The sequence below is a fragment of the Drosophila miranda genome (genome assembly GCF_003369915.1).
Source record: "Drosophila miranda strain MSH22 chromosome Y unlocalized genomic scaffold, D.miranda_PacBio2.1 Contig_Y2_pilon, whole genome shotgun sequence".
Lineage (NCBI taxonomy): Eukaryota > Metazoa > Arthropoda > Insecta > Diptera > Drosophilidae > Drosophila > Drosophila miranda.
In genome coordinates, this window is record NW_022881614.1 from 13,507,564 (window position 1) to 13,520,687 (window position 13,124).

The 13,124-nt window shown below is 49.9% G+C and overlaps 2 protein-coding genes and 3 pseudogenes across 2 annotated transcripts; 3 read left to right on the forward strand and 2 right to left on the reverse strand.

Moving 5' to 3' along the window:
* The first annotated feature begins 46 nt into the window (after nucleotides 1-46).
* Nucleotides 47-364, forward strand: LOC117193186 (mitochondrial ribonuclease P protein 1 homolog). Its single transcript, XM_033397934.1, has one exon. The coding sequence runs from the start codon at nucleotides 68-70 to the stop codon at nucleotides 338-340; it is 273 nt and encodes a 90-aa protein (XP_033253825.1). The 5' UTR covers nucleotides 47-67; the 3' UTR covers nucleotides 341-364.
* A 38-nt stretch (nucleotides 365-402) lies between these two features.
* On the forward strand, nucleotides 403-995 carry LOC117193185 (mitochondrial ribonuclease P protein 1 homolog). The gene has a single exon (XM_033397933.1). It carries the CDS (start codon nucleotides 416-418, stop codon nucleotides 974-976), a length of 561 nt encoding a protein of 186 aa, XP_033253824.1. The 5' UTR covers nucleotides 403-415; the 3' UTR covers nucleotides 977-995.
* On the reverse strand, nucleotides 971-2,741 carry LOC117193184 (annotated as a pseudogene).
* A 7,253-nt stretch (nucleotides 2,742-9,994) lies between these two features.
* Nucleotides 9,995-11,393, forward strand: LOC117193636 (annotated as a pseudogene).
* Nucleotides 11,388-13,124, reverse strand: LOC117193052 (annotated as a pseudogene).

Sequence of the window (13,124 nt, forward strand, 5' to 3'; positions counted from 1 at the left end):
TATAAACATTATTATAAAACAATTTATGCAGTAATTTGGACCGAAAAATGCTGTAAACACTAAGACCATGGAGACAGGCGAGTCACATGCGAAAGGATGTGCGATACCTGCCAGGAGAGTGTCTGATTCATTCAAAACATTCGAAGGCGAAAATGAGTTTGCCGGCAGTGAAGCGAACTCAAAGAAGTTTTCGAATCCCTTTGCACAGGCTAATCCAGCGATAACCAACGGGGCAGCAGAAACCGAAGAGGATCGTGGGAAGATGCGAAGGGTTCTGCAGTTGGAGGCTGATATTGCCCATCAGGAGGGACGTCGCGTGCCGGCCTTGGACTTTTTCTAGGACCATCACTGGGACCACGTGCTGTCGTTGCCCACAAAATCCGCACGCATAAAGTACTACTACTGGTAGTTTCCAATGAACGTGCACAAGCAATGCTTTACTGAGCTTTTCGACAAGCAAAATCTGGTCTATCTGACACCCCACTGCCGCGAGGATCTAGTCACATACAACCCGAACGACATATACATAGTTGGCGCCATGGTGGATACGATGAACAACGAGCCCCTCTCGCTGGCCAAGGCGAAGCGGCTGGGTCTGCGCATGGCGCGCTTGACTCTGGATCGATACCTGCAGTGGGGATCTGGTTCCGGAAAATCCCTCACCCTCAACCAAATGATCAACATCATGCTCGATCTGAAGAAAACCGGCAATTGGGATTCCGCGTTGAAGCATGTGCCACGCAGAAAGGTCGTTGACATGGACACCCAGCGAAGGGCAGACGACAGTCGAAAGGCTCTTGGGACGAGGGCTAGAAAGCTCAACGTGCGTATCGATCATCTGCTCGACTTTGAGGAGGAGCGCAGACACACGACGGCCTTTGCCACACCCCAGACATTGCGTCAACGCAAAGAGGGAATGGAGTTTCAACTGGACACATGGGCGGCGGGTAAGAAGAAAAAGAAAAGGGAGAACTGAATAAACAACATTTATTGAAATTAAACAAGTTCAGTCAATTGCATCTCATGGACCTCTTCTGGCTCGTTGTTAGATCCAGACTCAGCGTCAGTCTCAGCATCATCGCCCTCGTCCTCGTCTGGATCAGTTGCCTCAGTTCTCTTGTACTTCAGCAGCATATGCTTGCCATTAATGGCCTGGTAATTAATAACACCCTTCAAGCCAGCCTCATTCATGAGCTCCTTGGCCTTGGTCTCATAGCTCTGGACATTTTCCTTGCGCTCCAACGTCATCAGCTTTGTCTCCAAAAGGAACAGGGCCCGCGGATGCAGGGACTGGAAGAACTCCTTGCTCAGGAAGGAGAAGTAGTTGTAGGCAACGAAGACAATGTCAAAGGTGTTCGTCCAGCGAGCCGCTCCCTGTTTTAGCTGCACCATCTCCATGGGCGACACGAAGTGCACGGTGACATCCGGCACCTCAATCCAGGGTCGATCGTAGCTGGCTTGGCCCTCGGCATCGCACTCGTTGTGGGTGAGCAGGGGCGTCATGAGTAACTGAACGGAGCCGTAGCGGCGTGATCGCGTGGAATCGTGCTCGTAGACGGTTTGTGTCTGCAGCTCGTGGAAGAGCTCGAGGAGGTTGCGCTCGGTCACATCTGTGGCCCGATAGTCGTCGCCGTGCAGAGTTGTGCATACGCTCCTCGGAGCTGCGCAGCCCGAAGCCGCAGAAGGGGCCCGTTTGGATGTCGCCCACGTAGCCGCGGTGCAGATAGGTGCGTCCGTTGCGCACCAGCCCGGCAGCAAATGTCTTGTTTAGCTTGCACTGTTCGTACTCGGGGAATACAGTAGAGGTACTCCTGCGAGCAGATCTGCTGACCCTCGCGGCTCTTTAGGGTCATGCTCAGGTCCCAGTCAAAGGCGCCGTTGCGGTGGTCGTAACGACTCCCCAGCAAGGCACGCGATCGCTGCTCCCAGTAGGCGGCAATGTTGTACTTGTGCCATGGCTGGGGCTGCCAGAAGCTGAAGGACATCTCGAGGCCGTCGCGCTCCTTGTACTTCAGTCCCTCCAAGCTGAGCATGGGTGCCAGCCGTTGAAGCTCCTCCTCGTCGGTGACCATTTTTAGCAGCGTGCGACCCTTGGCTGCCACGTAGTGTTGGGAGCTCGGCCGCATCAACGAGTTCCCATAGATGTCCATGAAAAGGTGGGCCTTGTACACCAAGCTGCAGGACTCTGGTGGCTCCAGGGCCACGCCCAGGAGCAGCATACTCCGGGCCGCTATCTCGGCACACCCGTCCAGCACGTATATGTTCAGCTTGGGCCTGGTTTTGTATGTGTAGCGTTTGGCCAGTGTCTTGATTATATGGCGCGGATCAGCTGCGCCGCATATCATTATGTTGAGAGACCCGGAAGGAGATGCTCCATCTCCGCATGACCCCTCCTGCTCCTCGGGCAGTAGTTCATCCTTGATCTTGAACGCCTTCATATACTCCTCGTACAAGTCAACCGCTGGGCTGATACCCCAAAACATTTTCACGGAATTTAAGAGTATATTATATTTTAGATTTTACTCGTAGCTGCTTTCGTTCCAGCTCCGTTTCTAGTTCTGTTTCTGTCTGTTTATATTTGATTGACTTCGGTTTCTGGGACTCCTACGAATACGATTCGTTGTCCTGGCAACGCCTTGTTCGCTTAACTCAGCTCCTGAGTTCCTCCAATGTTTGTAGTGGGGCGGATCGAAGCTCAACTCTCCCACAACGCAATTGCTGTAGCCGTCATAAGAAATGAAAACCGTTATGTTTAGTGGTATATATATAATTATGTGTGTGTATTTGGTTGGACGGTCGCGCGGTAGATCGGCCGTCTGAAGCGGGGGGAAATCGTAACTGCTTAACTCTATGCCTTATGGTGCTTTTTCTGCCGTGAGCGCCGTGTGGATCGTGGATTGTGGATCCGATCGCCCCTCCGAGCGCGCGAGAGCGAGTTGGGACCGGGGCGCACGGAGTTGGCACAGTGCGCGGAAATTGTTTACGGCTGGCCTGAACATCCTCCCCCCCCTTGCAGGATTGCAAAGTATAATGGGGTGGCCTATGGCTGGGCGTACGCCCCGGACCCGATTCATCCCAAAAAAGGCGGTCTGGACTTGACAAGGACGTCGACTCAGTGTCGCTCCACGGTCGGATAGGCGGGAGGATGCGCAAAACGGGGGTTGCTCTTGAGGAATCTGTGGATGGCGCCGTGGTTCCTACGACGGGGCGGCTCGCGGGGAGACGAGTGTGTCGTTCGTCGTGAGCCGATGTAGATGGCGACGGTACAGTCGCGGCTGAGCGGGCTGGACGACGAGGGCGGCGTTTTGCATGGTTCGATTTAGATGGCGACGATGCTCCCGAGGCTGAGCGGGCCGGACGACGAGACGTGGGTACGTGGAGTAGCGTGTGGTTGTTTTTGCCGGAGTGTTGGTGAGCCAGGCAGTTCCCACAATACTGGTTGATAAGGACAGCTCGGAGTTTCTCTTCGGGGCTCAGGAGAAGAAATTGGTGGTAGGTCCGTAGCGGATGGACTCCTTGGCAGATTCGGCAACGGTAGGAGCCAATTTCCCGAGCACGTCGGTTCTCCCTGGTGCGGTTGGCGCGGGGACGTGGGGCCATATCTGGGTGCGGAGAACTAAATTGAAATAAAGGCGTCGAAGACACATTAGTAACGATCTTGGAACGGGTGAGAGGCACATTTAAGACATTGGAAATTGCCGCCCGGTTACATAGTCTGGTGAGGCTATGTTGATCTAAGGACGGATTCACCTTCGAGTTCAGGCTTGAATTCGGACCGGAGCGTAGAGCTTTCATACAGTGCATATTTTGGAAATATTTCCGTCGGTCAGGAGACCGTTCGAGAACTTCTGCGGAGGGAGCTGGAAGGAAATTGCTGTCGTAAAAAGACCCCGATTCTTCTACCAGTGTGATAGGTCGTCTGGAAATTTGACTCGAGAACGATGAGATTTGATTCATCACCTGAGGCACTGGACCTGTGAGTACCCAGCCGAAAATGGTCTCCTGCCCGAGGAGAGAGCCACAGATGTTGGTCAGTGAGCCACTAAACTGAATGGACGGAAGGATATCCGCTCCAATCAGGATATCTATTTGTGAACTCTCATAGAAGGTCGGATCCGCCCATGAGAGGTTCGGCAGGTCTCTCAAGAACCCTTGCGAGATCGGATGCGATGGAATATTCGCGGCCAATTCCGGAATAACGTAGGCTGTGGCATTTAGTTGTAAGCCCGGCTTAGTCGGAGAACGGATGGAAAAACTGCAGAGCTTCTTTGACTGAGCGGATACGGCATTATTTAGGCCGGAGACCTGTGCCTGGATACGTTGGAATGGCAATTTGATCATGTCCACAAGACGTTCTGTAATGAACGTCGCCTCTGAGCCAGAGTCGATCAGAGCGCGGGCGTGGAAAGTTTTTCCCAGGTGGCAAATATTAACGATGGCCGTGCCTAGGAGGACAGCACTCGTGCCGGAGGCGAAATATGACTGAACGTTTGGCTGGGCTTCGGACGAACTTGGATTTTGTACGCTTGGTACTCGTAGATGTAGCTCGGGCCACGCTGAGGAATTTTGTGCCGTTGTGGAAATCGCCTCGCTGGAGTTTTCTGGATTGCTACGGTGCAGAAGCGTATGGTGCCGGTCTCCACAAATTATGCAATTGTGGGCGCTTTGGCATGCTCGTATCTGGTGGCCCCTTGCAAAGCAGTTCAAACAAAGCTGCTTTTGCTTAATGTAGTCGGAGCGAGCGCCAGCGGGCATTTGAAGGAAGTAAGGGCATAACCGGATTGGATGATACTCTTTGGAGCAGAGATCACACGTGCTCCTCGTTTGATTCACTGTGGTCTCGAACGAGTGGGCACTCCTAGGATAAGGACTTCCTTGAGACCGAATCGGATTGCTTCTCGAATTGTCTGCAGTGCGTATGCTCGCCCTGGAGTGGGCCTGAGTCTCCATGCCTGGATGGTCGTCCTCGGTCACTTCGAGAGACAGGTACCGCTCCGCCAGGAACTTGTCCATGGCGTGCCAGGTGGGAATTTCGGACTTGTGCGTCACGGATTGCTCCCAAAGCTCTAAGGTCGTCTTTGGCAGCTTAGCGGAAATGAGCTACACTAAAACTCCGTCAGCGAAAACGCTGTCTGTGGAGACCTCGGAATGGGTGAGTGTCGTGAGGCACTTGTGGACGGCCCTCTGGAGCTCTTTTAGCGCTGCTGCTGACTCGGTACTGATTTAGGGCAGACTGAAAAGGATCTTCAGCTGGGCCTTGAGTATCAGCCTCTTGTTTTGGAAACGCTCACGGAGGGCGTTCCATGCGGACGCGAAACCCTCGTTCGTAAGTGGAGCCTACGCAACTATGTCGTGGGCTTCACCGCTGGTCTTTTTGTTGAGGTGGAACAGTTTTTCCACTGGAGCCAACCTTGGGTTTTCTATGTAGATGGCGGTGAACAGGTCTCGGAACGTGGGCCACTGCTGGTAGTCCCCACTGAAAACTTCAGTGTCACATGGAGGGAGGCAGCAACCGCCGGAAGTCGGCACTTGAACGGCCAGTTGCGGCGTGTGAGGGACAGTCGGGGGCTCGAGCTGATCGTTCAGTTCGGCCAGGCATTGCGCGTAGACCGCGTAGCAGTCATCGTACATCTCTTGGATCCTCTTCCGCCATCGTCACCGAACAGGCCGCGAACTCCGCGTCCACCTTTGCCCACAGGCTTCGGAGTTGTTCTCGATGGACTTGGGAGAGCGAGCGGGTTGGTGTGCTAGCCTCTGGAGCGCTGAGCTTCTGGTCGAAGCGGGTCAGTCTGCTTGCGGCCAAGGCAAACTTAGACTGTGCGGAACTGGCGGCCATAGTGCTAGGAGCCGTGCGAGGGACTCCCGAGGGGAGCAACAAATCCTCGAAGGCATGTGGTGCGTGAGCCCTGGACGTGGTCGGACCTCGCTCAGCTGGGGCCGGACGGGAAGATGTGGGCGTAGTGGCTGATCCGTTGGAGCTGGGTGGATGGGTCAAACTCAGCGAGCTCACCCGCTTAAACGTCTTGCGAGATTTCTTCTCAACAGTGGGCATGTTTTGCTGATGGATCTGCGATAACGCGTAGTAGAGTCGCAAAGGTAGGTGAGCGGAAAAGGCGACGTGGAATTTCAGAACTACGAACCGTGGATATGTGGTTTTGGTGGAATTTATTGCGAGTATTTAAATTATGGAAATAGTACACCGTGGCCGGAATATATAGATATAAATACTACGATTGAGCTACGGTTGAAAACAATATACTCTCGAAATGCAGGGTAGCGCGTCACTTGGCGTTCCGTTACAGTCAAGCGCGGCACCGAAAAATATTCTCCCAACAACTACAACGCAGGCAAACGGTGGAGAAGCGAAAGCGAAAAGAAAAACGAAAAGAATGCACCGCTGCTGCTGCTTGTATGTGTGTATGTATGGCTGTAAGTGCTATGTACCGCGGCTTGGGTTGAAGAGATGTCAAACAACGGGTAAAACGGTGGATAACCGTTTTATATACAATATGTATATTATATAGATGTGCAAGAATATGCTAATTTAAAATGCGTACGTATAGATATGTAAGATAAATACATACATATGTATGTATGTGCAGTATGTATGGATCGTTATTTTGTTGGTAGTATAATTAGTTAAATAAGGAGGCGCAGTGATTTCTTATTTTATTTCCTTATAAAACCGACAAACTATGGAACGTTGAGCATGCACGGAATAAACCACAAAAATAAATGCAAGATAATGTTTGTTGCCAGCCGCTTGGATTGCGTTGCGATGTGTACATACATGTATGTATGTATGTATGTATGTTAGCAACGAAAGCTCAGCTGGTAGCTGGAGAGGTAAGAATATTATTTACACTGGATCGAAAGCTGAACGCAGGAGTTAGCTCGGATCAAATTAAACCTTTGGAGAAGTAGGAAGCCACAACCGTTGGCAGAACGAAGTATGGTTTAATTTGGAGCTAGAGCGAGAAATAAACACATACACATGCATGTACATATGCCACGGGAATTTGGACTGGGATGGAAAACTCGCACAAAATCACTGCACTGTTGTTAGGCACATTCGAAGAGTACTTATCTTGAACTTGGAGCGATCCGCCGATGCTGGCTGGGGTGAGCTTCTCCTTATGGGGAAGGCGAAGATCCGGCTCGAAGGACCAATGTGGAGCTACTTACGTGCGCAAACCAAAGCCATTGCTAATCGTGTTTATATGTTTTGCGGCTTCTTTTTTGTAAATATATAATTCTTTTACACGTTTTTCCAAACCAAGCGCAAAAATTGTCGGCAAATGCCGCTTCTTATTATACAGACAGTCACAGCGCAACAGTAACGGGCCAGTCTGGCAACCTCGACAGCGGCCAGCTGTTGTTGGCGGGTGGCAGCCCTGACACCGCACTTCTTTATAAACATCATTATAAAACAATTTATGCAATAATTTGGACCGGATCTGGAGCAAGTAAAGATATAGAAATAGCGCAAGCTAAATCACTCAGAAGGTGTGTTGGGGTGCCACCTGACACAAGCAAACACGAAATTTTTGTCCTCGCTGCTGTAATGCCACCTGTTTTCAGGGCGAAATGGCTTACAGCCAAAGAACTGCTTAAAATTAAAAGGTTCAATCCAACAATGTTTGACGAGCTAATACGCTCAAAAGCGGATACGAGTTACACACGTACTTTAAGAGAATTTAATTCCATCTTTGTAAACACTCAAGAATGTGATAGTGTTAACACATGTATCAAAATCCATGTATTAGATAAATTTTTAACTAAGGGTAAAGAAGAATACTCGAATGAAGAAATAAAAACTATATTTTATGAGATTCTGAACAAGTACAGAAAGGACGACTGGAACATTCTATCAACAGATGCCTCAGTTACAGAAAGTACATGTGGCATAGGAATAGTAGAATGGCCAAGTGGAAATATCCACAAGTACAAAATAGAAAACAGATTATCCTCAGTAGGTGCCGAACTCGTAGGCCTTAAAAAGGCCTGCGAACTATGTCTTAAATATAATTACAACGAGGGGGAACGTTGTGAGTTGCTGCGGACACCGCAACTCTACGGTTATACCCGATACTAAGTCAGTATGGCTCTCCTCCGGCAGACGCCGCTAATATTAAACGACACGACAAAGAGTGCGTGCGAGAGAGACAGAAAATCAGTCTGAGCGTGACGTCGGGCGCTGCGTAGCCACTGCAAATTGATTTGTTCCTATTGGCTATAAAAATGATCTGATCTGATCCAGATTCAGCAATCTGATAGATATGGTCATTATCTATGATTCTGCGTTTTTAGTTTTCTCGAATGTGCAATATTGTGGATGCAACAGATTTTCGTCCTTTGTGTGGGCGGAAGGGGGTGGGGCGAAATTTAAAGATACACGTTTTATAGTAAGATCTAACAGGAGTGCGGATACCAAATTTGGTTACTCTAGCTTTAATAGTCTCTGAGATTTTTGAATATCCCCAGATTTTCGTCCTTTGCGGGGGCGGAAGGGGGTGTGGCGAAATTTTGAAACAACCTCGTCTCGGTCCGATATATTAGGAGTGTGGATACCAAATTTGGTTGCTCTAGCTTTTGTAGTCTCTGAGATCTAGGCGCTAATGTTTTACTCTAAGCAAAGCCGGCTATGCTACGTGTGTGTTAGAGAGAGACAGGGCGAGAAAAAATGAAATTGTTTTCTTGATGCTGGCTATAATAATAATACGATCCAATTCAGATTCCGCAGTCTTAAAGATATGGTCATTCTCTACAATTCTACGTTTTGGTTTTCTCATATCTTTAAAATTGTGGATGCCACAGATTTTCGTCCTTTGTGGGGGCGGAAGTGGGGGGGGCGAAGTTTTGAAATATTTTTGTAGCAGTGACATATCACAGAAGTCTGGATCCAAAACATCGTTGCTCTAGCTCTTATAGTCTTTGAGCACTAGGCGCTGAAGGGGACGGACAGACGGACGGACGGACAGACGGGCAGACAGACAGGGCTCAATCGACTCGGCTATTGATGCTGATCAAGAATATATATACTTTATGGGGTCGGAAACGAATCCTTCTGGACGTTACACACATCCACTTTTACCACAAATCTAATATACCCCAATACTCATTTTGAGTATCGGGTATAAAAAGGCTTTGATTTTAAGTGATGGATTAGGAGCTATTAATTTAATTAAAAATAAGAATACAGACTCGTACCTAGTGAATGATATTCACAACATAATTAACCAATCAGACATTCAGAAACTTGACATTCTATGGGTCCCTGGTCACAAGGGTGTGGCCATCAACGAAAAGACTGACATAGCAGCAAAGGCTGCTACAAGTGAGGGGTTTACAATAAATATAAAATACAGCTACAAGGAGGCTCAAAGAGAAATTTGAAACTTTTTAGTATACAAATGGAATGAGGACTACAGGACGAAGTGTAGGACGAAGGGATCCAGCCTCATAGACATATTTCCAGACACACCAAGTAAACCCTGGCATTTTTCTCTTAAATGGAATGCTAAAAGCATCAAGACCATTAACAGACTTATGACGGGACACACATACGACAAAGTCTTCCTACACAGAATCAAAGCAATTGACGCAAATATCTGCGAAACGTGCAATGTAACTGAGTATGCCGAACAGCTGATCTTCGATTGCCAAAGATTTGCCGGGCTCAGAAGGAAATTCAAAATCTTTAAATATTATAACAATTTACATCAATTATTAATAAAAAAAGAGCCGCTACATCTCAGAGAGCTGGCAATCTTCATCAAAACTGCTGACTTAAACTTTTGACCCCTTTTTTCTTCATCATGTTATAAAGTAATTTCAGTTTATTTTCTAAAACAGTTAAGTAATTTTCCTCTTTTTTTTTTATATACCGACCTGTCAAACTCGCCAAACTACATCACCAGTATCTGATCAATGTGGCTACAGTGCTACGATCAAAATTCCGATCATCCTTGAGATAATTTAAAACCAAAAAAAAAAAATAAAAATAATAATAATTTGGACCGAAAAATGCTGAAAACACTAAGACCATGGAGACAGGCGAGTCACATGCTCAAAGGATGTGCGATACCTGCCAGGAGAGTGTCTGATTCATTCAAAACATTCCAAGGCGAAAATGAGTTTGCCGGCAGTCAAGCGAACTCAAAGAAGTTTTCGAATCCCTTTGCACAGGCTAATCCAGCGAAAACCGACGGGGCAGCAGAAACCGAAGAGGATCGTGGGAAGATGCGAACGGTTCTGCAGTTGGAGGCTGATATTGCCCATCAGGAGGGACGTCGCGTGCCGGCCTTGGACTTTTTCCAGGACCATCACTGGGACCACGTGCTGTCGTTGCCCACAAAATCCGCACGCATAAAGTACTACGCCTTTCTGTGGCAGATTAATATGAAAAAAGAGGCGGAGCGGCGGAAGAAAGCACAGCGCGCCGAAGACACAGAGCGTCGGATCGCCGATATGCGAAAAGAGCGGGTGGAAAACACCCACATAATCTATGGCCTGGCCCACACCTCCATGTTTCTGCGCATCTACGACACAACGATCAACCACTGGCAAAACAATCGTCTAACGCGCGCCATGCAGTTCGCCCCTAAGATGGTGCTGGACTGCACCTATGACATCCACATGAACAATCGAGAGGCCTCCTATGCGGCCAAGCAGCTAATGCTGTGCTTCGCCGAGAACCGCATCAACGACGAGCCCTTCGATCTGCACTACTGCAATGCCCAGTTGGAGGGAAAGTGCATGCAGAACCTGAAGCGCTACATCCCGACCATGCTCAATCCGGAGTTTCCAATGAACGTGCACAAGCAATGCTTTACTGAGCTTTTCGACAAGCAAAATCTGGTCTATCTGACACCCCACTGCCGCGAGGATCTAGTCACATACAACCCGAACGACATATACATAGTTGGCGCCATGGTGGATACGATGAACAACGAGCCCCTCTCGCTGGCCAAGGCGAAGCGGCTGGGTCTGCGCATGGCGCGCTTGACTCTGGATCGATACCTGCAGTGGGGATCTGGTTCCGGAAAATCCCTCACCCTCAACCAAATGATCAACATCATGCTCGATCTGAAGAAAACCGGCAATTGGGATTCCGCGTTGAAGCATGTGCCACGCAGAAAGGTCGTTGACATGGACACCCAGCGAAGGGCAGACGACAGTCGAAAGGCTCTTGGGACGAGGGCTAGAAAGCTCAACGTGCGTATCGATCATCTGCTCGACTTTGAGGAGGAGCGCAGACACACGACGGCCTTTGCCACACCCCACACCCCACACCTTTGCGTCAACGCAAAGAGGGCATGGAGTTTCAACTGGACACATGGGCGGCGGGTAAGAAGAAAAAGAAAAGGGAGAACTGAATAAACAACATTTATGGAAATTAAACAAGTTCAGTCAATTGCATCTCATGGACCTCTTCTGGCTCGTTGTTAGATCCAGACTCAGCGTCAGTCTCAGCATCATCGCCCTCGTCCTCGTCTGGATCAGTTGCCTCAGTTCTCTTGTACTTCAGCAGCATATGCTTGCCATTAATGGCATGGTAATTAATAACACCCTTCAAGCCAGCCTCCTTCATGAGCTCCTTGGCCTTGGTCTCATAGCTCTGGACATTTTCCTTGCGCTCCACCGTCATCAGCTTTGTCTCCAAAAGGAACAGGGCCCGCGGATGCAGGGACTGGAAGAACTCCTTGCTCAGGAAGGAGAAGTAGTTGTAGGCAACGAAGACAATGTCAAAGGTGTTCGTCCAGCGAGCCGCTCCCTGTTTTAGCTGCACCATCTCCATGGGCGACACGAAGTGCACGGTGACATCCGGCACCTCAATCCAGGGTCGATCGTAGCTGGCTTGGCCCTCGGCATCGCACTCGTTGTGGGTGAGCAGGGGCGTCATGAGTAACTGAACGGAGCCGTAGCGGCGTGATCGCGTGGAATCGTGCTCGTAGACGGCTTGTGTCTGCAGCTCGTGGAAGAGCTCGAGGAGGTTGCGCTCGGTCACATCTGTGGCCCGATAGTCGTCGCCGTGCAGAGTTGTGCATACGCTCCTCGGAGCTGCGCAGCCCGAAGCCGCAGAAGGGGCCCGTTTGGATGTCGCCCACGTAGCCGCGGTGCAGATAGGTGCGTCCGTTGCGCACCAGCCCGGCAGCAAATGTCTTGTTTAGCTTGCACTGTTCGTACTCGGGGAATACAGTAGAGGTTCTCCTGCGAGCAGATCTGCGACCCTCGCGGCTCTTTAGGGTCATGCTCAGGTCCCAGTCAAAGGCGCCGTTGCGGTGGTCGTAACAACTCCCCAGCAAGGCACGCGATCGCTGCTCCCAGTAGGCGGCAATGTTGTACTTGTGCCATGGCTGGGGCTGCCAGAAGCTGAAGGACATCTCGAGGCCGTCGCGCTCCTTGTACTTCAGTTCCTCCAAGCTGAGCATGGGTGCCAGCCGTTGAAGCTCCTCCTCGTCGGTGACCATTTTTAGCAGCGTGCGACCCTTGGCTGCCACGTAGTGTTGCGAGCTCGGCCGCATCAACGAGTTCCCATAGATGTCCATGAAAAGGTGGGCCTTGTACACCAAGCTGAAGGACTCTGGTGGCTCCAGGGCCACGCCCAGGAGCAGCATACTCCGGGCCGCTATCTCGGCTCACCCGTTCAGCACGTATATGTTCAGCTTGGGCCTGGTTTTGTATGTGTAGCGTTTGGCCAGTGTCTTGATTATATGGCGCGGATCAGCTGCGCCGCATATCATTATGTTGAGAGACCCGGAAGGAGATGCTCCATCTCCGCATGCCCCCTCCTGCTCCTCGGGCAGTAGTTCATCCTTGATCTTGAACGCCTTCACATACTCCTCGTACAAGTCAACCGCTGGCTGATACCCCAAAACATTTTCACGGAATTTAAGAGTATATTATATTTTAGATTTTGCTCGTAGCTGCTTTCGTTCCAGCTCCGTTTCTAGTTCTGTTTCTGTCTGTTTATATTTGATTGACTTCGGTTTCTGGGACTACTACGAATACGATTCGTTGTCCTGGCAACGCCTTGTTCGTTTAACTCAGCTCCTGTGTCCCTGGTGCCCCCGTTTATTTCTGCTTTTCGATATCACTTGGCTGCAGCGGACCGCGCGCAT